We start from the raw sequence: 27375 nt of genomic DNA, 5'->3' as shown, positions 1-27375 counted from the left end.
GGTGAAAGTGGGAACAATTCCTTCACTGCTTTTAGTAAACCCTACAAAAACAATGACATTTCACACATTATAAACATACAAAGGAAATCACATAAGTTCTGATACATACTGAAATAAGCAAAAAATGCAAAGGAATTACTTTTTGCTTGTCAGACATGATGGTCCAGAGATCTGTGTTATGTATGCCAAGATCTTGCTTCAATGCAGTCAAGAACCATCTCCAGGCTTTTGTATCTTCAGTTTGCACTACTACATGAGCCACAGGAATTATGCAATCATTAGGATCCATTCCTACAGCACTTAAAAGCACACCTCCATATTGTGTCTTCAAGTGACAGCCATTGAGGAAAATGATAGGCCTACAAGCAGATAAGAAGCCCCTTTTGCATGCATCAAATGAGAAGTAACATTTTTGAAATTGCCCCTCTTCTGAAAGTTCAACAAAGAAAGTGCTACCAGGATTAGATCTCCTCAGCTCATTTGCATAGTCCCACAACAAGTTGTATTGTGAAATCTCATCACCATATATCATATCATATGCAATCTTCCTAGCTCTCCCTAACTTGCCCCTTTTAATTGTCATATTCCAATCTTCTTGCACAAAACCTGCTAAGGCCTTCAATGAAATCCTCTCACATGCCCTAATCTTGTCGACAAATTTGTGAGCAATATACCTAGCTGTAAAGGCTGTAACTTGCCACTTCTTCTCACAAGTATGCTCACCATTGAATGTCTTCACCATTATCGAATTTGTCCTATTATCCCAAGATGCATAAAGATACCATGGGCATCCTTTCTCACACTTTGCACCAAGCCTTGTTTTGTCATTCTTTGGGAATGTGATGTTCACTCTCTCTTTGCAACTGTAATCTCTAACTGCTTTCCTCAAGAGCTCGACTGAAGAGAACAATTGGCCTGCATGGAACTTGGGCTCATGCATATCAGCAGCTGTAAATGATTTGAAATTGAATTTCATTTCATCTTGATCTGAATCTGGAGCATCCAATTCCTCATCTTCAGAGTTGCACTCTTCCACCACCTTCTTCCCTTTCCTATCTTGCAGAGGGTGTAGCTACTCCTGCAACAAATCCTCATCCCCATCCTCCAAGTCATAGTCACTGTCAATAATTTCAGGAATATAATCACTGTCAGAAGTATCTGAATCTGCATACTGTTCTTCCTGCTCTTCTATATTTTGTTTTCTTGGTCTCAGTCTGTCAAAGAATTGGTCATGACTCTGAATTTCATGACTTTCATCCACAACACTACAAGATGTGTTGCTTTCATTGACATCTCTGTTATCATTTGCATTGCTTGACTTCTTCATTGGACTGAAAACAACTGGCATTTGTGTTACTGGATTAGCCACAACATCATCCCATCCAGCTCCTCCTCCAGAAATATGGCTGTCCAAATGATCGAGGTATATCATTTGAAATTGGTGCCCTCGATTAAGCGTTAGATATATACAATCTACGTCAACATCATTGGACAAAAGCCTAGCACCACCTTCATTTAGCTGACAAACAGGGGCAACCAATACATATCGATTCTACCTCTCTTTTCATAACCCAAGTGCTCAACTAATTCTTCAAACAATTTGTAATATGCACTCTCAACCTGACAGTAATCATAGCAAACCTTTTTGGCATCCAAATAACACCTATTCTGCCCACTGCCAAAGAAAAATCCTCCATGGATTACCTCAACAGTGAACAATCGAGAATCCTTTGCTGCAAACAAAAATCATTGAAAGTTCAATCTTTTTGTCGTACTTTACCCAAACCCTAACAAATTTCCCTCCAAAGTGCATGAAATTGGCATAAACAAATGAGATTATATGTGCACACAACCTAATTAGAACTAAAATTGTAGATTTCAGGCACAAAACCATCTCTACGTTCTTGGGCGACGAATCATACCGTACGTTGGAGCCGCCTCGCCGTCGGGCCGCCGTCGCGGGCCCTCCATCGCCGCTGAATCCCGTCCTACAGGTTGCGGCGCCGTCGCAGTCCCTTCCACCACCGCAGCAACTACCATCGAAAGGCCATCGGGTCGCAGATCATCCGCCGCCGCACCCTATCCCACTACTCTGCTTCCTGCTCTGTTTTCGGTTCGTGGACACATGAAGGATCGAGAAAAGACAGCGAGACGGGGATGGGGGGCAAGGGGTGGGCTCCGCGCTGACTGGTGGGCTCCCTTCTGACGAGCGGGCCAGGCGTTGACGTGTCATACGGGCGTATCCTGTGTACGCACGCGACGTGTAGACGCAGGACTGGCCGTCCAACATCCAGGACCGTATTGGGGACGTATTTCCCCATATCAGGACCGTAGTGGATCAGTTCTCAACTTCCGGGACCGAGTTGGACATCGCCGGCAACTTCCAGGATGATACGTGCAATTATCTCCATTATTTTACCATGTTATTCTTCTTCTCGGGTCATACATGGACCTACTTCTCAGCAATGGAATCTGTGTGTGTACTCCCACTGAATCCAAACCTAGCAAAATTGGAGCAGAGTTTCACCTTGAGGTTAGATGTGTGTGTCAGCTTCAGATGTTGGAGGACCTGCTGTCTTGTGCCAAGCTGAAGCCAAAGAAATGTGGCAAACCATATGTTTACCCTCTTATTCTTCTTTCAGTCAAAGAAATGTGCATCTCGTGGTGGGTTGGTTCAGTCAGTGGCAGATGGTGTTTGTGCCGATCAGATCACAACCAAACAAGCATTCGCAAAATCAGATTAGCAGCGCCTTAATCCCATGATGAGATTACCAGTGAAATTTACCATTTCTTCTTCAACCAAAAGTAGCACGGTAAAAGATTAGCGATGCATTGACAGAGACAATGGTACTAGTAGTGCGTTTGCAGCTGGTGCCATATCCGCCGTCAGATCTCGCCAGAGTTGACCCTGGCCGTCAAATGGTAGCACACATGGTTCCTCTTCCTGCCTACCGACCGGCCATCACCCACCTCGCCGCCCACTTCCTCTCCCTCCTTCCCCGCACGCGCGCGCCCTCCGCCCGGCAGGCCGTCGACCTCGCCGTCCGTCGCGAGGGTTCGCCGCTCGCCGGGATCGGGGGAGCCGCCGCCGCGCCTCCATCCCATCCAGACACAGCCTCCTAGGCCACTCGCTCGGCTGCCGCTGCCAGCTCAGCGCCTGAGAGCCCAGATCCCCCGGTATATAGAGTCCCCGGCGACCCTTCGCCGCCGCGCCGGCCATGGATTTCATGAAGGCCTTCGATCAGACCGTGCGGGAGATGTAAGTTTTCTCGATCGGCCCACCGGCCACGATCCCGTTAGCCGCTTTACAAGGATGCCTACGGCGTTTGCTGAATTTGATCCGTGAGGAGTGAGATCCTGATCCGTTTGCTCTGCGCGTGCTCTTGCAGCAAGAGGGAGGTCAATCTCAAGGTGCTCAAGGTCCCCGAGCTCGAACAGAAGGTTTGGATCTCGCCCAGATCTTAGCTCTGCTTCTCTGTGAAATCGTTTCCTCTTGCTGGTAGTGGAGCTGTGAATTATCGGATTAGTTCATGTGGTGGAGACTGTAGGATGGAACTTGAATTTTGCCTATGCTTGCTTGTGATACCACTCTTGTCTGTACACTCCACACTAGTGCTTTAAGGAAACTGATAAATGTTGTAACTTTTTAGGAGCAATAAATAAAATCATGTTCCTTAAAAAAGTCAAACTCTGCGCTGATGGTTTAGTTAAATTATTAAGACCTGAATCAGAGATAAGTCGAAATACACTACCGAATGCACTCCTCACGCACTGCTTTTGATTTGCCTGTAATCAGGCTGGATTCTTTGATGATTACATTTAGAGCTAGAAGTCCGACGAGGAGTGATAGCTGACAAGACTAGTCCTTTCGATCTCTCATTGTATCATATTTCGTAGTTTATGTCTTCTCCTAAAAGTTTTGCTTTCAAATCAGGTCCTTGACGCGACAAGTGATGAGCCTTGGGGTCCACATGGGTCTGCTCTTTCAGAGCTAGCTCAGGCCACCAAGAAATAGTAAGTTTTAATGTCTTGTTTGTGTTGTGCTATCCCACCTCCCTTTTTATCTGTGCTGAAATGATGCATATAACTTCTAAAATCTGCAGCTCTGAGTGTCAGATGGTGATGGGTGTCCTCTGGGCCAGGCTGGGTGAGCGAGATGCAAACTGGCGTCATGTGTATAAGGTTATTGCTTCTTATTCCCTAATGACCATCCTTTCAATAGTATATTGGACCAATATTGAGCTTGTTAGGAATCACTTCTACAGTGATTGATCACATTAACCAGTAACCACCAAAGGGAAACAGACCTTTGTATCGTGTAAATTTTTATGAGCAATGCTATTCACTAATTAAAATTTGTGGATGCGCAGGCACTGACGATTATTGAGTACTTGATAGCGAATGGTTCTGAGCGGGCAGTTGATGACATTCTCGATCATTATTCAAAAATCTCGGTATGTGTTGTCTGTGCTTTTGTTTACAACTCTTTCTAGTTAAGGCTACATCGAGTGATTAAACATTTTCTTGTCGTATCCTTTAAGGTTCTTTCGAGTTTTGAGTTTGTGGAACCTAATGGAAAAGACTCTGGAATAAATGTGAGGAAGAAAGTGGAAACCCTGGTGGGAATCATCAATGATAAGGAGAGAATAAAGGCTGTGAGAGAGAAAGCGGCCAGTAACCGTGACAAGTGGGTTCTGCAAAATTATTAAATGAGATCTTCTAACTTTTTTTAGTTGTGTACTTATCTTTGACAGTCTTAAACCGTAACGTATATTTGCTGTGGATGAAGGTACGTTGGGTTATCATCAACCGGGTCATACAGATCAAGCTCAGCCTCTGGAGGTAGCAACTACAGTTCAGGTGAACGCTATGGCAGTTTTGGTGGCACAAGGGAGGCTGATTCGTTCAGTAACAGTTACAGGGACAAAGAACCTGTTAAAACCTCTTCAAGTAGTACTGGCAGGCGCAAATCTGGCAGCAAGATAAGAAAGGACGCGGATCATGATAGAAGGTATTTTAAAGCTGCTTTACTATTTTTACTTCGTTAAATGACTGCTGCTGGTTTTTCAAAAACTACAGCCAGTAGTATTTTACTAACAGTATCCATTTTTATCGTTAATAAACGCTGAGTAGCCAGTGGGATATGGTGGGTTAATTGTAGGTAGCATTCTTGGTTGCATGATTGGTGAGTTAGGTCCCAACTCACACGGGGTGAAGTAGTATCTAATTTGCTATTGAAACAGAGTTAGTTTAAAGCGGCTATTTCCTATTAGAAGAGGTCCTCGTGTTGAATCTTGTTAAGTATGGTAAATGCAGCAATATTTTTCAAAGTGAAATGCAGCAGTATCAGTTCGGCTCTAGATTTTTAGCCTCGGGGCTTACCTTTTATTGTTATACATTTCACTCCTTCACTGAAGTTTTGTATCCACGCAGCTCCTCGAAGTCCCCATCTAACACCAAAGGCAATGAGGATGAATTCGATGACTTTGATCCTCGTGGATCTTCCTCAAACGGTAAAATATTATATATGTATTTTCCTGGTTCTGCTACTTCCATGCAAGGAATTTCTTTAGCTGTAGTACTGAATGCATGTTCATGTCTTGTCATGTAAGTCTGTTATAGTCTGTAATGTTTTGACAAATAGTTCACTCTTCAGTTTGCATGTACGCTATAACTAGATTACCTTTCATGTAGCACAATTATAATATTCTCTTCCGCCTAATTGTAAATAGAAATTCATAGATGAACGTCAATTCAAGTGCTCAATCAGTTTTTACTAAAAGGGATGACCTGATAGTTTGTTGAGACTGGGAGTGCTATGCCTTTTTTATTTTTGAATGAACTAATTTGTTGGATTTGGAAACTCAAAGAGATGACTATTTCTATCTTGTTCTACAGGTGCAGCTAATACAAAGACTGCTGAGGCGGATCTTCTTGGCCCAAATTTGATGGATGATTTCCTTGGCGAGCCCGCAGCCACTCCAGCAACAGAAAGTGCTGCAGAACCTCAGGTTGATCTGTTTGCTGATGCAGATTTCCAATCGGCAATCCCAGGTGCCGAAACAGCTGCGCATCAGGATGTCCAGGTTTGGTTCTCCTCTCTGTATATCGAAGCTGCTAAATATGTTAAGATTATCTGACACAGTGCCAGAAACTGCCAGTATTGTGCTTTGATATTCTTATAAAATCATGTAGTTTCTCAATTTCGTTGATCATGATACAGTGTTGTCATCCAAATGATACTGCAGGAAACTGTTGACCTTTTTTCGGGAAATGCAACCTTTGCTTCAGCATTTCCACCACAGACTGGGTTTATCCCACCACCAACTTCTGGGACATCTTCTAATGCTAATACTTCCGTGTCCAAGAACACAGTACCTGAACCATTTGATCCTTTCGGTGATATTCCTTTAAGCAGTTTTGGGGGATCTGACCCATTTGGTGACTTCAGCACCTCTAGTGCACCACCACCACCTGTACACAGCTCCACTGGAAATATCAGCACGTCAAGTCAGAACCTTGAGGCAGCATCGGACTTTGGTGCCTTTGAATCAAACACCGTGGATACAGCTAAAGACCCCTTCGACTTTTCTTCCACTGGCAATTTTGGCAAAGCAGATGTAGCACCTTTGGCTGCTCCCAAAACTGGTGCCTCTGATTTTGGTGCCTTCGTTGCAAACACTGAAGAAGCAGCTAAAGACCCCTTTGATCTTTCTTCAAGTATTAATGGAAGGGCAGACCAAACACCTTTGGCAGCTCCCAAGCCCAACACCAAGAAAGAAAATTTTCAGGTCAAATCTGGCATATGGGCTGACTCTTTGAGCCGTGGATTGATTGATCTGAACATAACTGGACGTAAGTTCCTCCTCTCATTTCCTCCTCACCCTGTTGGAAACTTGATTTCAGAAGTGTTGATGTTTCTCTTCACTGCAAATTTCAGCAAAGAAGGTGAACTTAGCCGATGTTGGGGTTGTTGGCGGCCTTAGTGATGGGTTCGACGACAAGGCTCAATCCTCATGGACCGGAGGATCTAGCCAACCCTCATGGAACATGGGTGCCGGAGGATCTGGCCAACCCTCATGGAACATGGGTGCAGGGGGATCTGGCCTAGGAATGTCTGGAATTCCTCCGTCTACGCAAGGCGGTGGCATCGAGAGCTTGGCAAACTACAACAAGTATCAGTTTGGTGGCTTCAAATGAGCTCCATAGGAGAACATTTCTAGCACCTGGTGTTTGTTGCTTTTGCTGGACTGTGCCTTTGGGCGCTTATTATCTTTTTATTGGTTTTGTCACCTCGCTTTTGTTGACGGTCACATTGCTTGTAATTGCTGCAGTATTCAAGTATCATGGTCTTTGTCCAGTGTTGTCAAGCATGTGTTGTGTTTGTCGGGTTTGCAGATACGCTGCCCTTGTGTCACATCATGATTCGATTCAATCTTATGTTTAATATGTGCACCTTCTGTAAATTGTAGGCTCTTTTGCTTCTGTAATGCTTTGCGGTGCTTGCATTCAATTCCTGGGTTTCTGAAATACTACTTCGGAAACCATCAACATTACATTGAACACTGTTTTGGAACCACCGGAATGTGGTATTCCGTTTTATTCAAAAGCGTCCGAACACTAATGTCATGGCATTCATGTTATAATTGGACTGATTCTATGTATTCTGACATTCTACCCTTGATTTTCTCAGAAGTTTATGAGCGTCAACAGGGACAAGACAGCAACATTAACGTTTGATTTTGTGTGTTGTGTGAAAGACAACTGACAACGCTGAATTCATATTTTGGCTTCTCTGTTGCGCGGGAATATGGTAGCATTGTGATGCAAATTATTTGGCTGCATTGCAGGAGAAATATGTACAAGTTTACTGAAAACTAGGCGCATTGCATAGTTGTCGTGGAAGTAAGAAAAAAATTATGTGAGGTTAAACACACATGAATTATTTTCTTTGAAATTGCAGGTAGCAAGAACGAAAAGTCATACGGTAGCAATCCTACAAACCAGAAGGAAATATTAGCAAGAAATCCTTGAAATTCCTATGAAATTCTTTTGAACCATATATGCCTTTACAAGTACTTAAATTATTACAGTTGTGTGATTTTGTATCTATGTACAAGGAGTATTATAAAGAAATCGATGGTCAATGCTTATCTTAGAAAACATGCATCAAACAGACTGCTACAACACTTCTCAGGCTTCAGGAGAACAATGTATGAGCAACTAAGCAAGCATGTATCATTTCAGTTCATTTATGATTTCCAGGATATCTGGAAGCATCTACCAGGTACTAGTAAATGGAAGGAAATGCAGGAGTCCTGTTTTGCATAACCCAACACAACGTCTATACCACCATGCTCACTACTTGCTATGTGGTTTCAGTTTGGAGGTGTGATGGTCCTAGGTAGGTGCGTGCTCTCGATATCCTCTACTATTGCCCCAACCAAATGCAAGGGTTTTCTCATATGTAGTCCCCCAAAAGAGCTACACTATGAAGTTGAATTGGTAAAATGTATCATCAGGGAGCTACTTCACCGAGGGAGGGACACACACAACAATAAAAATCCGAGGCTCACGCCCCGCTTTATATATAAAACAAAATACACAACAACAAAAAATCACTCAATTACCCATGTGCTCATTATAACAGTATTGAATTGCATGAAAGCGTCCATCACATGGTTGTTACACCACAAAATGTCCCTATTTTAGTGTGAGAAGAAAGATAGAGGAAGAATTCATAAAGTATCCGTCATGTGTCGACCAAGGAGTAGTGCTTAATTAGTCATTGCTATATTCATTTCAGCCTACCACATATACAATATATGCAAGTTTTGCACTTAATTGGAGTGCCTTTTCAATGTTGTTGAAACCCATCTACATCCTAGGACTGGGAACCATCAGAATTTACAACCGTGCGGGCTTGGATTTCTATTGGTAGTAATATCATTAAGATGGTCAGGCGGAGATGGACTCCCAAGAATTTTCCATCATACTACATTTTATTGAGTAGGCACAACTTGAGAACCGGATTGATATCTGAATACTATCAAGGCAATGGTGCAGTCTTCTTGCCACTCTCTGTGTCTTGGAGCAAGTTGGGACGCATCTTTGAATTACACTAGAGCCAGAGACCGTTGGGATGTAGACTTCCAACTATTGTGTTTGGAGCACAAGAATGCAATATCTTGTTTTATGCAAAATTACTAGTACATTATTGCATTCCAAACACCATATTGTCATAACTAAACTAATTCAAGTGTATTATGGCATTCTACCCTTGGTTTTCTCTTTGAATTTAGGAACATCAACAAAGACAAGACTGCAATTTCTTTTTAATTCCAAGATTAATGCTTGATTTTGTGTGCCGTGTAAAGAAACCTAATACCTCCGACTTCCTATTTAGGGCCTCTTTGTTTCTTATAGTTATAAAATGTGGGATTTCTTTGCAGGGATGAAAATGTGAGAATTGAACGAATTCTAGTGTGTTCAGGCATTCTACCCTTGATTTTCTCTCCAAATACCATAATGTCATCGCATTCACGTGATAATTGAACTAATTCTAGTCTGCTGGCCTTTATTTCTGCCAGAAATTTGTGAGCGTCAATAGGGATAAGACAGTAATTCACTTTTTATGTGTCCTAAGTTGTGTAACAGAAAACTGATGCAGCTGAATTCATATTTAGGGTCTCTATGTTTCTTAGGATAGGAGTACATATATTAGAATTGAGATGTAAATTATTTGCTTGCATAGGAAAAAAATTGAATTCTCCTCAAAGCCTATGCATGTCATAACTGGTATTGAAACAAAGAAAAAATTCCGTGAGGTTTAAGACTCGATGGAATTATTTTTCGTTGGAATTACAAGTAGAGTACATCATAAAAATCATACAGTATGAACCCTACAAGCCAGAGGAAAGATTCTTAAGGAATGGAATCCTTAAAATTCCTATGAAATTCATTTGAACCATAGAGGCCCTTACAAGTAGTTTCTTTATAGTTTACGATTTTGTATATATGTACATAGTATGAGTATTATAAAAGAAATTTATAGTCCATGTTGATCTGTAGAAAACATGCACGTCTTACATTATCCAACGGACCGCTACAAAATTTCTCAGGCTTTTGGGGAAGTCTCTAAAACGTAACAGTGTGTTGTATAAGCAAGACCCTAAAAAACAATGTATAAGAGCAAACATATAGCATGCCAATTCATTTGGAATTTTTAGGTGATCCCTGGAAGCATCCTACCAAGAACTACTAAATGGACATGTACTAGAATGCTGGAAGGGAATGCAGGACTCCTGATTTGCATAATCAAACACAACGTCTACGCCACAATAGTTCACCACTTACTAGGTGGTTTCAGTTTGGAGGTCCGATGATCCTCGGTGAGGTGTGTGCTATGGAGACCTTCTACAGTTGACCAAATGCAAATGGTTTTCTTACTGAAGTGTGAACATGAATTGATATGAGTACAATATATTACAGTGGAGCTACTTTTCTGAAGGACGGACACTCACAATAAATTAATGCCCAATTACCCATGTGCTCATTATGGTACTATTGAATTGCATGAAAGCATCCATCACATGGTTGTTGTGACAGGCAATGTTCCTATTTAGGTGTGAGAAGAGAGGTGGAGCAACAATTGGTAAGAAGTCATTGTGCAATCAAGGACTAGAGCTTAGTTGTTGCTAGGTTCATCTTAGCCTTACCACATATTCAATGTACACAAGTTTTGTACTTTATTGGGATCGCCTTTTCAATGTTTCTGAAACCCACATTCATCATAGGACTGAGAACCATCAGGATTTATGACTGCACTGAATGTGATGTTTCAACGAAGTAACATCAACAAGCTAGTCAGGTGGAGATGGACTCCTTCGGAAATTTGCCATCCGAGTGTATTTTGTTAAATAGGTACGACTTGGCTGTTGGATTGGTATCTCGATATGAATGAAGCTGCAATGCTGCCTTGCTTCCACGTCCCGTGTCTTGGAGGGAGTTGGGGTGTGTCTTACAATTACACTGGAGCAAGAATGTCCCACCTAGTGCCGTGCCGTGGCATGTAGACCGCCAAGTATTGTGTTTGAAGCATGAAAACACGCCATCATGTTTTATGCAAATAATGATGGTAAATTATTGTGGCCCAAACAACATGATGTCCTTGCATTCACGTGAGAATTAAACTAATTCTAGTGTATTCTGGCATTCTAGCCTAAAAATCATGAACATCAATAAGGACAAGACTGCAATTCCCTTTTTAATCTGTGCAAAGTGCCATCGCTTTCCAAAACTAATGCTCCAGTTCGTGCATTGTGAAAGAATATTTATACCGCTGAAAATGCAGAACATGCATGAACAAGGAAAACAATAAAATTAGTATGTACGTTATTTGGTTGCACTATAGAAAAAATACACAACTTTCCTGAAGAACTAGGTACATCGCATAGTTGTTATAGAAATAAATGAATATTTCTTCGAGGTTACATCGAACGTAATTTTCTCTTTGAAATTGCATGCAGAATAGACCACATGGGGAAAACAATCATACAAACCAAACAAGCTCTATTTTTTAGGGTTCCTTAGCCTCTCGCCGGTGCCGCCGTCGGTCTGGCTCGTTTTCAGTGACCTTAGGGCAATGGCGGCGTAGTGTATCCGGTCCTTGCCGTTGGGAGGGCTATGATTTTAGATGTTTCTTCGAGTTTTGTTAGGGTTTGTGTCCTGCTCAGGAAGACGAGGCGGCGGCGACTCCCTGAAGATGAAATAAGGTTCTCATCCTTGGTGGGCATGTGGAGGTGTGTCTCCGGCGGATTTGTCCTTGATGGATTTGCTCGAATCTGGTCGTAGTTCGTCAATGTTCGTGTGTCTTCGGTTTGAATCCTTCCGATCTACGCTACTCTTCATTGACGGCGGTTGTTGTTTAGTTATGCTAGTCCTATCAGGCATTAGCACAACGACTTCCAGACTATCTACTACAAGTTTTGCCCGGCTCCAGCGAGGGAGGGGTGATGACGACCTAACCTAATTGTTCTCCTCTGATACATGCTGAGTCTATGCATTTGCTCTTGTTTGGCAGCGCTGAATGCATTGAGGTGAGACTTTGTTTGTCAGCCTGCATGTGTTTAGACATGTTGAGCAATTTCGAATTCCGAATAATTTTTTTCAAGGGTGAACAAAATTGAAAAAATGTGAACAAAAATTTAAACATATTTTCAAATTCTGAATTTTATTGAAAATTTTAACAAAATTTGAAATTCTAAACAATTTCTGAAAATTTAAATAAAATTTGAAATTCTGAAATTTTTTGAAATTTTTTTTTTTGAAATTTTGAACATTTTTTACAAATTTAAACAAATTTTAAAATTCTGATTTTTTGAAAGTTCATTTTTTAAAATACTATTTTTTTGATATTTTTGAAATGCTGATCATTCTTTGAAATTTTAAACAAAATTTGAAATTCTGAACATTCTTTGAATATTTAAACAAAATTTGAAATTTGGAGCATTTTTGAAAATTTAAACAAAATTTAAAATTCGGAGCATTTTCATAAATTTAAACAATTTTTGTAATTCTGAGAATTTTTGAAAATTTAAACAAATTCTGAATTTCTGAATATTTTTGAAAAAAATATTAAAATTATGATTTATTTTGAAAATTTAAACATATCTGACCGTGGTCTGGTGGGTGGGGATGAGGGTCGAAGCGAGCATAGCTGCCTGCATGCACCCTCTCTGGGGTGCATGAGATGGACATGGCTGAGGGCCTTTTTTTGCATCAGATGGGCATAGCCAAGGTGAGCCATGCACCCTACCAAACAAGTAAAAATGGGTCGGATTAAAAACTTTGTCCTCATGCATCCTCCATATACCCTACCAAACACACCCTCTACTTTTTAATACGGTTTCTCAGTCCGGCCGATGCAAAACTCTGGAAGTATGCCATGTTTCGGTCGCCAAACTGCAGCGCGGCGATCCTGCTACACTGCCCCCAATATAGTTCCCCGAACTTCAGCAACTTTTCAACCTTTGCTGCCAAATCTTCTATCTAGCAATATTTACCTCGGTCTGGTCTCTCCTGTGTACAACGCAACTTCTTCTTAGTGCTTCTCAGTACTGACCGATCCCATGCGTATAGCTGCTTGCGTATAAGGGGAAAATTTCAGGTGATACTATGATACGGATTTCTTGATCGTTGGATCGTAGATCTGACGACATCTAAAGAGCTATTGTACCCGTGTGCAATTTTAAGACTCTTAGATGACTTTTTCGCAAAATGGCAGAATGTCTCACCTTAGTGTCAAGTATTGTGTTTGAAGCATGAAAATACGCTAACATGTATTATGCAAAAAATAATAGTAAATTATTATGATCCAAACAACATGATGTCCTTCTGAGAAAATCATGAACATCAATAAGGACAGGACTATAAGCCCCTTTTTAATGTGTGCAAAGTGTCATCGCTTTCCAAGACTAACACTCCATTTCGTGCGTTCTATCAAAGAAAATTTATACCGCTGAAAATGCAGAACATGTAGGAACAAGGAAAACAATAGAATTAGGATGCATGTTCTTTTTCAAATAGATTAATTAATTAAGAAGAAGAGAATTGCCTAGTGAATTAATGAAAAACTGGGCGGAAATTGAGACATATAAATCACATGTGGACTACTCACTAAAAAAGAAACTCCTTGACCCCACGGTTAACCCGAGAAACATACCTAACGTGTAAGAATCACGATCTCCCGCACTTCTACGGCACAAAGAAACCCCTAACGAATGCAATGTTGAAGGCAACAAACACCACGTTAAATCCAGGGAGATGAGCCAATCGGAGATGTTGGTCAAAGAGACTGAGTATCATCCATTAAACAGTCGCGGACTCCTTAACAATGACATCACTCTTCTTGCCTATGCTCCTGAGAGCCTTCTTCACCTTCTTCATTTTGCCTGTAGAAGTCTCCTCCGCTAGAAGGCAAGCAATCGCCTTGCCAGACCCAAGGCCTAGCTGCCTCCAAATAGGCGAGCAAGCCCATTTGGTTGTGCCCGAGCCATAGAACGGATCAGGTGCATGCAGGCCTGATCTCATTATGTTAGAGTCTGCGTGCTCCTTGGTGAAACTGGGGTCACTTGTCACCTATTAGTTGCACTCTATTTGGGTGGCCCAATTCACCGTGGTCTGTAGTAACTTTATTTTCTTTTTGGTTGTTGTTCTGAATTTGTTGGGTTGTTGCCTGTGATAGGCTTTATTAATTTAAAGCCGGTTGCTCCTTGCGTTTTTGTTTTAAAAAATAAAATAAAAGCAAGTCAAGTTGAAAACTGCCGAATGTTTTTCCTTCATGAAAATTGATCTTTTTCTGTTCTCAGACTTGGTTTATTGGATTTTCTTGCGTCAGAATTTTCGTTCCTGTACGTGATTTTTCACTACTAGAGAAAAGCCTATACACAGAATCTTATCAGTAGCGCGCTTTAAAATAAGGCGCTGCTGCTAATTAGCAGTAGCGAGCTTAAGAATAACTCGCTGCTGAAATAAATATAGTAGTAGCGCGCCAGCTCAAAGACGCGCTACTGCTATAATTCCTACGAGGCCGCCGCGAGGCTAGCTATAGCAGCAACGCGTTATAACGACGGGCGCTACTGCTACGTAGCATAGTAGTAGCGCATTTCGCCAATAAGCGCTACTGCTAAGTTTACTAAAAAATTTAGTCCCACCTCGCTCTGTGAAGAGAGTTTCTACCATCTTAAATATGTCACTTCTCAAAATTTGACAAGCACTTAGTCTTCATTGAACTTTATGTGTAGAATTTGTGGCTGCAATATGAGTCTTCACCTGTTCCTAAACCGGTGAAGACTCATATTAACAAATCAGATTGTACACAAAAAGATCGTTGATGATCAATGTATTTTTGATACATTGAAGTAAGTCTATTTTTACATGCTGACACATAGCAGTAGCGCTTCTTTGTGAAAGGCACTGCTGCTAGGTAGTTTAGCAGTAGCGTCTTTCTCTATAGCGCGCTACTGCTAAGCCATTCCATCTCCCACCCCCCATCTCCTCTATCCGATCCACTCACAGTCACACACTCACTGGATCCCTCTCAATCCCCCGCGCCGGGCCTCCCCCGTCGCCCCTCCTTCCTCTGCGTCGCCGTCACCTCCTCCTCCTTGCTGGACTCGGTACCGGCCTCCTCCTCCGTCCTCCCTCCTCCTTGCTCCGCCTTCCTCCTTCGTCCTCCCTCCACTGGCCGCCGGCCGGCCCCTCCTCGCTCCGCCTTCCTCCTCCGTCCTACTCTCTTCTCCCTCCTCGAGTCGCCCCTCCTTCTCCCTCCTGCCTGCTACATTTTTATTTAGTAGGCTAGTTCATATGCAACATTTTGATTTAGTTGATATGATTTAGTTGATTTAGTTGATTTAGAACATTTTGATTTAGTTGATTTAGTAGGCTAGTTGATTTAGTTGATTTAGAACATTTTGATTTAGTTGATTTAGTAGGCTAGTTGATTTAGAACATTTTGATTTAGTTGATTTAGTAGGCTAGTTCATTTAGTTGATTTAGAACATTTTGATTTAGTTGATTTAGTAGGCTAGTTCATTTAGTTGATTTAGTATGCACCATTTTATTGTTATTTTTTCTGTACATGGATAGGTACGTAGTTGCTTTTGTTTTTTTAATAAGTTACTTTTTGGCAAAATGTAGGTGGTACCTTGTCATCTAATATGTTATTAGATCTTAGGATTATAATTGTCCATCAAATTGCTTCTTGCGGAAGAACCAAAAATATCTCATGCTACTGTTTTTCTTTCCTGTGAAATGGATCGTTAATCCTTTGCTCATATTGCTTTAGGAAAAATGGCGCCGCCACTATCACCACTATGTCGACTGTGCAAGTCAAGGTGCGCCAGCAGCCTTGCAACTGGCAAGCTGTTCGGCATCTACTTCGAGCCGGGTTTTCGTCATGCGGCGGTAAGAAATTAGATGAAATGTAATAACTATTTTATTTTTAGTGTTGGCATTACTACATTGTGTCATTTTGCTTATTTTACACAGATCGTCCCATGCAATGTGAGGTTGAAATTCAACAAGCGACACTGTGACATTTGAGGCTCCTGGGGGGCGTACACTATGGAGGTCGAGAAAGGACGCAATATGTTGTAGATTGGAGGAGATGGATGGGCCTGTTTCGTCGTTCGCATGCGTCTTACTGGTGGTGAGTTGATCAGCTTCTCCTTCAGAGCAGAAAGACCCAAGATGGCTGTCATTTATCTCAACCTGGTGGAAGATGATGAAGATGACGAAGATGATGAAGATAATGAGGACCCACTCGATGAAGATGATGAGGACCCACTTCATGAAGCCATTGTAGCTCAAAGAACAAAGCTGAGCGAGGAGGAGGTGTCCAACCTGTGGGACATAATTCCGCCACGTGCTGACTTTGTCGGGGTGCCATTCGTGACCCGCCTGACAAATACCATGGTTGATCGACATGATATGGTATGTTATACTTACAAATGCAAATTATCCGATGAAATACTTAGTGTACAGTCCAATGATATGGTATGTTGTGTGGAATCTAGTCGATGATATGTTTTAGTGTAGAGTTCGATCACATGCTTATTAGTGTAGAATCTAAGGAAACTGTTAATAGTGTAGATAATCCATATGTACTTATTTGCGAGGCTATTTATTAATTGAAATGTTTTTCTTATTTAGAAATTGGCAAAGAGCTTATCTGTGAGTTATGGTATCGAGCCCGATGAAAAAGGCTCAGCTGGACTACGCCTTACTGCAAGGGGCTCCATCACAACCTGTACTTACCGCGTGGACACGGACGGTCGCACACACTTAAACTCGGTTGGATGGAAGAAATTCCTCGATGGCAAGAATCTTCGTATTGGACAGGCCATCCTAATTACTATCAGGAACACCAACCACCCAGGCTTGAGGATGATGATTGTCTTCGATATCATCTAGAACTACATATGTGTGTGTGGCTGTATCATCTAGAACTACATATGTGTGTGGGGCTATATCATCTAGACCTACATATGATGATCGTCGTTGATATCATCTAGAACTACGTATGATGATCGCCGTTGATATGACCTTGTACTGCTTGAGGATGCATGTTGACTATGCATGAAATTGTTATCTAGTACTCCCTTCGTTCCAAATTACTCGTCGAGGTTTGAACTAAAACCACGACGAGTAATTTGGAACGAAGGGAGTACTACCCAGTAATGGTTTATAAATTTGATATCTACTAGCAGTACCTAGTATCTAGTATCTGAAAGGGAAACTGAAAGGGAAAGGGGTACAGGGGAAAAATGATGAAAGATATGGCAGTAGCGAGGGACTGTGAAATCGCTACAGCTAAGTAATAGTAGCACGTTCATAAAAGCGCTGTTGATATCGTCAACAGTAGTAGCGCGGGTAAGGACCGCGCTACTACTATAAATTAGCTGTAGCGCCTTATTAGTAGCGCGGCCACCCGCGCTGCTGCTAACATCAAAACCCGCGCTACTACCCTAGTAGTGTTTGTTGATCGATCGCCTGTGTTCCTGGTTCTGATGCGTCCATGTGAGCAAATGCACATACTGAGAGAGAAATATACTCCATGAATTGTACAAATTGGCATGAATTTCATAATTTTTTCCAATACATCAGACTTGAATCTATAAGTGAGGCATCCCACTTTATTTTTGAGATCTAGAGCAGGAGAACCCTACTCAGAAAGAGCATTACATTCCGAGAGGATCAGAGAACGTAAACTACTTGGCACTTAGTCCCTGAGCTCCTAGTTAGCGCTGCAAGGCCGTGAGCCAGCAAATTGCAGTGTCGCTTCATACACCGGACGCTGCAAGCAGCCATGGATTTCTTCAAGTCCATGATTAGGCCATAATAAGGGAACACGTTGGGTTTTGTGCAAGAAAAAAATAGAGCTATACAAAATAGCGTCGGCCCTTAAAATACACTATTAGCATGCTATGAGCGAGATAGTGTACACTGATCTATTTAGCGAGACAACTCTGTATACGCTATAGCGTGCTATTAGCGTTATTTTTTTCCAGTGATTTTGTCACACCAGTGAAGGAAATATGCCCCAGAGGTAATAATAAAGTTGTTATTTATATTTTCTTATATCATGATAAATGTTTATTATTCATGTCATAATTGTATTAACCAGAAACTTAGTACATGTGTGAATACATAGACAAACAGAATGTCACTAGTATACTTCTACTTGACTAGCTCGTTGAATCAATGATGGTTATATTTCCTAACCATAGACATGAGTTGTCATTTGATTAACAAGACCACATCATTAGAGAATGATGTGATTGACTTGACCCATCCGTTACCTTAGCACGATGATCGTTTAGTTTGTTGCTATTGCTTTCTCCATAACTTATAAATGTTCCTATGACTATGAGATCATGCAACTCCCGAATACTGGAGGAACACTTAGTGTGTTATCAAATGTCACAATGTAACTGGGTGACTATAAAGATGCTCTACATGTGTCTCCGATGGTGTTTGTTGAGTTGGCATAGATCGAGATTAGGATTTGTCGCTCCGAGTATCGGAGAGGTATCTCTGGGCCCTCTCGGTAATGCACATCACTATAAGCCTCGCAAGCAATGTGACTAATGAGTTAGTTACGAGATAATCATTACGGAACGAGTAAAGAGACTTGCCGGTAACAAGATTGAACTAGGCATTGAGATAACGACGATCGAATCTCGGGCAAGTAACATACCGATGACAAAGGGAACAACGTATATCGTTATGCGGTTTGACCGATAAAGATCTTTGTAGAATATGTGGGAGCCAATATGAACATCCAGGTTCCGTTATTGGTTATTGACCGGAGACGTGTCTCAGTCATGTCTACATAGTTCTCGAACCCGTAGGATCCGCATGCTTAACGTTCGGTAACGATCGGTATTATGAGTTTATGTGTTTTGTTGTACCGAAGGTAGTTAAGAGTCCCGGATATGATCACGGACATGACGAGCAGCCTCGAAATGGTCGAGACAGAAAGATTGATGTATTGAACGTCTATATTCAGACACCGGAAGTGTTCCGGGTGATTTCGGAGAAAACCGGAGTGTCGGAGGGTCACCGGAACCCCCCCGGGGAACTAATGGGCCACATGGGCCTTAGTGGAGAGAGAGAGAGAGCGCCAGCCAAGACAGGGCTGTGCGCCCCGCCCCCTCTAGTCCGAATTGGACTAGGGAAGGGGGGCGGCGCCCCCCTTTCCTTCTCCCTTCTCCTCTCCTTCCTTCCCCCTTCCTCCTCCTAGTTGGACTTGGAAAGGGGGAGTCCTACTCCTACTAGGAGGAGGACTCCTCCCCTCCTTGGCGCGCCCCAAGGGCCGGCCGGCCTCCCCCATTGCTCCTTTATATACGGGGGCAGGGGCACCCTAGAACACACAAGTTGATCATTGATCCCTTAGCACGTGTGCGGTGCCCCCCCTCCATCGTAATCCACCTTTGTCATATCATCATAGTGCTTAGGCGAAGCCCTGCGCCGGTAGCTTCATCATCACCGTCATCACGCCATCGTGCTGACGAACCTCTCCCTCGACACTCAACTGGATCGAGAGTTCGTGGGACGTCACCGAGCCGAACGTGTGCAGATCACGGAGGTGCCGTACTTTCAGTACTAGGATCGGTCAGATCGTGAAGACGTACGACTACATCAACCGCGTTGTCATAACGCTTCCGCTTACGGTCTATGAGGGTACGTGGACACCACTCTTCCCCTCTTGTTGCCATGCATCACCATGATAGATCTTGCGTATGCGTAGTAATTTTTTTTGAAATTACTGCGTTCCCCAAGAGTGGCATTAGAGCTAGGTTTATGCGTAGATGTTATATGCATGAGTAGAACACAAAGGAGTTGTGGGCGTGGGTATATACATATTGTTTGCCGTCACTAGTTGATTCTTGATTCAACGGTATTGTTGGATGAAGCGGCCCAGACCAACATTACGCGTACGCTTACGCGAGACTGGTTCTACCGACGTGCTTCGCACACAGGTGGCTGGTGGGTGTCAGTTTCTCCAACTTTAGTTGAATCGTATTCAATGAACAGGGTTCTTTCTGAAGATCAAAAAGCAATCACTATACCGCATTGTGGTTTTTGATGCATAGGTAAGAACGGTTCTTGCTCAGCCCGTAGCAGCCACGTAAAACTTGCAACAACAAAGTAGAGGATGTCTAACTTGTTTTTGCATGGCATGTTGTGATGTGATATGGTCAAGACATGATGCTAAATTTTATTGTATGAGATGATCATATTTTGTAACACAGTTATCGGCAACTGGCAGGAGCCCTATGGTTGTTGCTTTATTGTATGAAATGCAATCGCCATGTAATTGCTTTACTTTATCACTAAGCGGTAGCGATAGTCGTAGAAGCAATAGTTGGCGAGACGACAACGATGCTTCGATGGAGATCAAGGTGTCAAGCCGGTGACAATGGTGATCATGACGGTGCTTTGGAGATGGAGATCAAAGGCACAAGATGATGATGGCCATATCATATCACCTATATTGATTACATGTGATGTTTATCCTTTATGCATCTTATTTTGCTTAGTTCGGCGGTAGCATTATAAGATGATCTCTCACTAAATTTCAAGGTATAAGTGTTCTCCCTGAGTATGCACCGTTGCTATAGTTCGTCGTGCTGAGACACCACATGATGATCAGGCATGATAAGCTCTACGTTCACATACAACGGGTGGAAGCCAGTTTTGCACACGCATAATACTCAGGTTAAACTTGATGAGCCTAACATATGCAGATATGGCCTCGGAACACTAAAACCGAAAGGTCGAGCATGAATCATATAGTAGATATGATCAACATAGTGATGTTCACCATTGAAAACTACCCGATCTCACGTGATGATCGGACATGGTTTAGTTGATATGGGTCACGTGATCACTTAGATGATTAGAGGGATGTCTATCTAAGTGGGAGTTCTTAAGTAATTTGATTAATTAAACTTTAATTTATCATGAACTTAGTACCTGATAGTATTTTGCATGTCTATGTTGTTGTAGATAGATGGCCCGTGCTGTTGTTCCATTGAATTTTAATGCGTTCCTAGAGAAAGCTAAGTTGAAAGATAATGATAGCAACTACACGGATTGGGTCCGTAACTTGAGGATTATCCTCATTGCTGCACAGAAGAATTACGTCCTGGAAGCACCGCTAGGTGACAAACCTGCAGCACGAGCAACGCCAGATGTTGTGAACACCTGATAGAGCAAAGCTGATGACTACTCGATAGTTCAGTGTGCCATGCTTTACGGCTTAGAACCGGGACTTCAACGACATTTTGAACGTCATGGAGCATATGAGATGTTCTAGGAGTTGAAGTTAATATTTCAAGCAAATGCCCGGATTGATAGATATGAAGTCTCCAATAAGTTCTACAGCTACAAAATGGAGGAGAATAGTTCTGTCAGTGAAAATATACTCAGAATGTCTGGGTACCACGACCTCTTGACTCAGCTGGGAGTTAATCTTCATGATGATAGTGTCATTGACAGAGTTCTTCAATCAGTGCCACCAAGCTACAAGAGCTTCGTGATGAACTATAATATGCAAGGGATGGATAAGACAATTCCTGAGCTCTTCGCAATGCTAAAAGCTGCGGAGGTAGAAATCAAGAAGGAGCATTAAGTGTTGATGGTCAACAAGACCACCAGTTTCAAGAAAAAGGGTAAAGGGAAGAAGGGGAACTTCAAGAAGAACAGCAAGCCAGTTGCTGCTCAAGTGAAGAAACCCAAGTCTGGACCTAAGCCTGAGACCGAGTGCTTCTATTGAAAAGGGACTGGTCACTAGAAGCGGAACTGCCCCAAGTATTTGGCTGAAAAGAAGGATGGCAAAGTGAAAGGTATATTTGATATATATGTTATTGATGTGTACCTTACTAATGCTCGCAGTAGCGCCTGGGTATTTGATACTGGTTCTGTTGCTAATATTTGCAACTCGAAACAGGGGCTACAGATTAAGCGAAGATTGGCTAAGGACGAGGTGACAATGCGCGTGGGAAATGGTTCCAACATCGATGTGATCGCCGTCGGCACACTACCTCTACATCTACATTCGGGATTAGTATTAGACCTAAATAATTGTTATTTGGTGCCATCATTAAGCATGAACATTATATCTGGATCTTGTTTGATGCGAGGCGGTTATTCATTTAAATCAGAGAATAATGGTTGTTCTATTTATATGAGTAATATCTTTTATGGTCATGCACCCTTGATGAGTGGTCTATTTTTACTAAATCTTGATAGTAATGATACACATGTTCATAGTATTGAAGCCAAAAGATGCAGAGTTGATAATGATAGTGCGACTTATTTGTCGCACTGCCATTTGGGTCATATTGGTGTAAAGCGCATGAAGAAACTCCATTCTAATGGACTTCTGGAATCGCTTGATTATGAATCACTTGGTACTTGTGAACCATGCCTCATGGGCAAGATGACTAAAACTCCGTTCTTCAGAACAATGGAGTGAGCAACAGAGTTATTGGAAATCATACATACTGATGTATGTGGTCCAATGAACATTGAGGCTCGCGGCGGATATCGTTATTTTCTCACCTTCACAGATGATTTGAGCAGATATGGGTATGTCTACTTAATGAAACATAAGTCTGAAACATTTGAAAAGTTCAAAGAATTTCAGAGTGAAGTGAAAAATCATTATAACAAGAAAATAAAGTTTCTACGATCCGATCGTGGAGGAGAATATTTGAGTTGTGAGTTTGTTCTTCATTTGAAATAATGCAGAATAGTTTCGAAACTCGCGCCACCCAGAACACCACAGCGTAATGGTGTGTCCGAACGTCTTAATCGTACTTTACTAGATATGGTGCGATCTATGATGTCTCTTACTGATTTACCGCTATCGTTTTTGGGTTATGCTTTAGAGACAGCCGCATTCACGTTAAGTAGGGCACCATCTAAATCCGTTGAGATGACACCTTATGAACTGTGGTTTGGCAAGAAACCCAAGTTGTCTTTTCTTAAAAGTTTGGGGCTGCGATGCTTATGTGAAAAAGCTTAAACCTGATAAAGCTCGAACCCAAATCGGAGAAATGTGTCTTCATAGGATACCCAAAGGAGACTGTTGGGTACCCCTTCTTCACAGATCCGAAGGCAAGATATTCGTTGCTAAGAATGGATCCATTCTAGAGAAGGAGTTTCTCTCGAAAGAAGCGAGTGGGAGGAAAGTAGAACTTGATGAGGTAATGTACCAACTTCCTTATTGGAAAGTAGTTCATCACTGAAATCAGTTCCAGTGATTCCAACACCAGTAAGTGAGGAAGCTAATGATGATGATCATGAAACTTCTGATCAAGTTACTACCGAACCTCGTAGGTCAATCAGAGTAAGATCCGCACCAGAGTGGTACAGTAATCTTGTTCTAGAGGTCATGTTACTTGACCATGACGAACCTATGAACTATGAGAAAGCAACGATGAACCCAGATTCCGCAAAATGGCTTGAGGCCATGAAATCTGAGATGGGATCCATGTATGAGAACAAAGTGTGGACTTTGGTTGATTTGCCCGATGATCGGCAGGCCATAGAAAATAAATGGATCTTCAAGAAGAAGACTGACGCTGACGGTAATGTTACTGTCTACAAAGCTCGACTTGTTGCAAAAGGTTTTTGACAAGTTCAAGGAATTGACTACGATGAGACCTTCTCACTCGTAGCGATGCTTAAGTCCGTCCGAATCATGTTAGCAATTGCCGCATTTTATGATTATGAAATTTGGCAAATGGATGTCAAAACTGCATTCCTTAATGGATATCTTAAAGAAAAGTTGTATATGATGCAACCAGAAGGTTTTGTCGATCCAAAAGGTGCTAACAAAATGTGCAAGCTCCAGCGATCCATTTATGGATTGGTGCAAGTCTCTCGGAGTTGGAATATACGCTTTGATAGTGTGATCAAAGCATATGGTTTTATACAGACTTTTGGAGAAGCCTGTATTTACAAGAAAGTGAGTGGGAGCTCTATAGCATTTATGATATTATATGTAGATGGCATATTGTTGATCGGAAATGATACTGAATTTCTGAATAGTATAAAAGGATACTTGAATAAGAATTTTTCAATGAAAGACCTCGGTGAATCTGCTTATATATTGGGCATCAAGATCTATAGAGATAGATCAAGACGCTTAATTGGACTTTCACAAAGCAGATACCTTGATAAAGTTTTGAAGAAGTTCAAAATGGATCAGGTAAAGAAAGGGTTCTTGCCTGTGTTACAAGGTGTGAAGTTGAGTCAGACTCAATGCCCGACCACTGCACAAGATAGAGAGAAAATGAAAGTCATTCCCTATGCTTCAGCCATAGGTTTTATCATGTATGCAATGCTGTGTACCAGACCTGATGTGCGCCTTGCTATTAGTTTAGCAGGGAGGTACCAAAGTAATCAAGGAGTGGATCATTGGACAGCAGTCAAGAACATCCTGAAATACTTGAAAAGGACTAAGGATATCTTTCTCGTATATGGAGGTGACAAAGAGCTCATCGTAAACGGTTACGTCGATGCAAGCTTTGACACTGATCCGGATGACTCTAAGTCACAAATTGAATACGTATTTTTATTAAATGGTGGAGCTGTCAGTTGGTGCAGTTCCAAGCAGAGCGTCGTGGCGGGATCTATGTGTGAAGTGGAGTACATAGCTGCTTCGGAAGCAACAAATGAAGGAGTCTGGATGAAGGAGTTCATATCTGATCTAGGTGTCATACCTAGTGTATCGGATCCAATGAAAATATTTTGTGACAACACTGGTGCAATTGCCTTGGCAAAGGAATCCAGATTTCACAAAAGAACCAAATACATCAAAAGGCGCTTCAATTCCATTCGCGATCAAGTCAAGGAGGGAGACATAGAGATTTGCAAGATACATACGGATCTGAATGTTGCAGACCCGTTGACTAACCCTCTCTCACGAGCAAAACTTGATCAGCACCAAGACTCCATGGGTGTTAGAATCATTACAATGTAATCTAGATTATTGACTCTAGTGCAAGTGGGAGACTGAAGGAAATATGCCCTAGAGGCAATAATAAAGTTGTTATTTATATTTCCTTATATCATGATAAATGTTTATTATTAATGCTAGAATTGTATTAACCGGAAACTTAGTACATGTGTGAATACATAGATAAACATAATGTCACTAGTATGCCTCTACTTGACTAGCTCGTTGAATCAATGATGGTTATGTTTCCTAACCATAGACATGAGTTGTCATTTGATTAACAAGATCACATCATTAGAGAATGATGTGATTGACTTGACCCATCTGTTAGCTTAGCATGATGATGGTTTAGTTTGTTGCTATTGCTTTCTCCATAACTTATACATGTTCCTATGACTATGAGATCATGCAACTCCCGAATACCGGAGGAACACTTAGTGTGCTATCAAACGTCACAATGTAACTGGGTGACTATAAAGATGCTCTACAGGTGTCTCCGATGGTGTTTGTTGAGTTGGCATAGATCGAGATTAGGATTTGTCGCTCCGAGTATCAGAGAGGTATCTCTGGGCCCTCTCGGTAATGCACATCACTATAAGCCTTGCAAGCAATGTGACTAATGAGTTAGTTACGGGATAATGCATTACGAAACGAGTAAAGAGACTTGCCAGTAACGAGATTGAACTAGGTATTGAGATATTGACGATCGAATCTCGGGCAAGTAACATACCGATGACAAAGGGAAGAACATATATCGTTATGAAGTTTGACCGATAAAGATCTTCATAGAATATGTGGCAGCCAATATGAACATCCAGGTTCTGCTATTGGTTATTGACCGGAGACGTGTCTCGGTCATGTCTACATAGTTCTCGAACCCGTAGGGTCCGCACACTTAACGTTCGGTGACGATCAGTATTATGGGTTTATGTGTTTTGATGTACCGAAGGTAGTGTTGGAAATATGCCCTAGAGGCAATAATAAATTGATTATTATTATATTTACTTGTTCATGATAATCGTTTATTATCCATGCTAGAATTGTATTGATAAGAAACTCAGATACATGTGTGGATACATAGACAACACCATGTCCCTAGTAAGCCTCTAGTTGACTAGCTCGTTGATCAATAGATGGTTATGGTTTCCTGACCATGGACATTGGATGTCGTTGATAACGGGATCACATCATTAGGAGAATGATGTGATGGACAAGACCCAATCCTAAGCATAGCACTAGATCGTGTAGTTCATATGCTAAAGCTTTTCTAATGTCAAGTATCATTTCCTTAGACCATGAGATTGTGCAACTCCCGGATACCGTAGGAGTGCTTTGGGTGTGCTAAACGTCACAACATAACTGGGTGGCTATAAAGGTACACTACGGGTATCTCCGAAAGTGTTTGTTGGGTTGGCACGAATCGAGACTGGGATTTGTCACTCCGTGTGACGGAGAGGTATCTCTGGGCCCACTCGGTAGGACATCATCATAATGTGCACAATGTGATCAAGGAGTTGATCACGGGATGATGTGTTACGGAACGAGTAAAGAGACTTGTCGGTAACGAGATTGAACAAGGTATCGGGATACCGACGATCGAATCTCGGGCAAGTATCGTACCGATAGACAAAGGGAATTGAATACGGGATTGATCGAATCCTTGACATCGTGGTTCATCCGATGAGATCATCGTGGAACATGTGGGAACCAACATGGGTATCCAGATCCTGCTGTTGGTTATTGACCGGAGAACGTCTCGGTCATGTCTGCATGCTTCCCGAACCCGTAGGGTCTACACACTTAAGGTTCGGTGACGCTAGGGTTATAGAGATATTAGTATGCGGTAACCCGAATGTGTTTTGGAGTCCCGGATGAGATCCCGGACGTCACGAGGAGTTCGGGAATGGTCCGGAGGTAAAGAATTATATATAGGAAGTGCTATTTCGGCCATCGGGACAAGTTTCGGGGTCACCGGTATTGTACCGGGACCACCGGAAGGGTCCCGGGGGTCCACCGGGTGGGGCCACCTGCCCCGGGGGCCACATGGGCTGTAGGGGTGTGCGCCTTGGCCTATATGGGCCAAGGGCACCAGCCCCAAGAGGCCCATGCGCCAAGAGATAAGGAAAGGAAGAGTCCTAAAGGGGGAAGGCACCTCCTAGGTGCCTTGGGGAGGAGGAACTCCTCCCTAGCCGCACCCTTCCTTGGAGGAAGGGCCAAGGCTGCGCCCCCCCTCTCCCTTGGCCCTATATATAGTGGGGGGAAGGGAGGGCAGCCCCATCTAAGCCCTGGCGCCTCCCTCTCCCTCCCGTGACACATCTCCCTCCTCCCGCAGCGCTTGG

The 27375-nt window shown here is 42.3% G+C and overlaps 1 protein-coding gene and 1 pseudogene across 1 annotated transcript; one reads left to right on the top strand and one right to left on the bottom strand.

Moving 5' to 3' along the window:
- Positions 1–1072: 1072 nt before the first annotated feature.
- LOC147986571 (uncharacterized) lies at positions 1073–2040 on the bottom strand (annotated as a pseudogene).
- Positions 2041–2950: 910 nt separating this feature from the next.
- LOC125539590 (ENTH/VHS family protein) lies at positions 2951–7466 on the top strand. The gene is made up of 11 exons (XM_048703082.2): positions 2951–3259; positions 3390–3441; positions 3935–4014; positions 4104–4182; positions 4371–4454; positions 4542–4687; positions 4790–5011; positions 5434–5513; positions 5899–6086; positions 6249–6855; positions 6941–7466. Exons 1-11 carry the CDS (start codon positions 3219–3221, stop codon positions 7198–7200), a joined length of 1839 nt encoding a protein of 612 aa, XP_048559039.1. The 5' UTR covers positions 2951–3218; the 3' UTR covers positions 7201–7466.
- The last annotated feature ends 19909 nt before the right edge of the window (positions 7467–27375 follow it).

The sequence above is a fragment of the Triticum urartu genome, chromosome 2A (genome assembly GCF_056163025.1).
Source record: "Triticum urartu cultivar PI428250 chromosome 2A, HENAU_Tu73, whole genome shotgun sequence".
Classification (NCBI taxonomy): domain Eukaryota; kingdom Viridiplantae; phylum Streptophyta; class Magnoliopsida; order Poales; family Poaceae; genus Triticum; species Triticum urartu.
This window is presented reverse-complemented; position numbering and strand designations above follow the sequence as displayed.

What these genes read in the sequence shown, in the direction of transcription:
- LOC125539590 (XM_048703082.2), top strand. Translation starts at nt 3,219, where the DNA reads ATGGATTTCATGAAGGCCTTCGATCAGACCGTGCGGGAGAT. An exon ending in GATCAGACCGTGCGGGAGAT is followed by an intron (nt 3,260 to 3,389) that starts GTAAGTTTTCTC and finishes GTGCTCTTGCAG; the next exon opens with CAAGAGGGAGGTCAATCTCA. An exon ending in GCGGCCAGTAACCGTGACAA is followed by an intron (nt 4,688 to 4,789) that starts GTGGGTTCTGCA and finishes CTGTGGATGAAG; the next exon opens with GTACGTTGGGTTATCATCAA.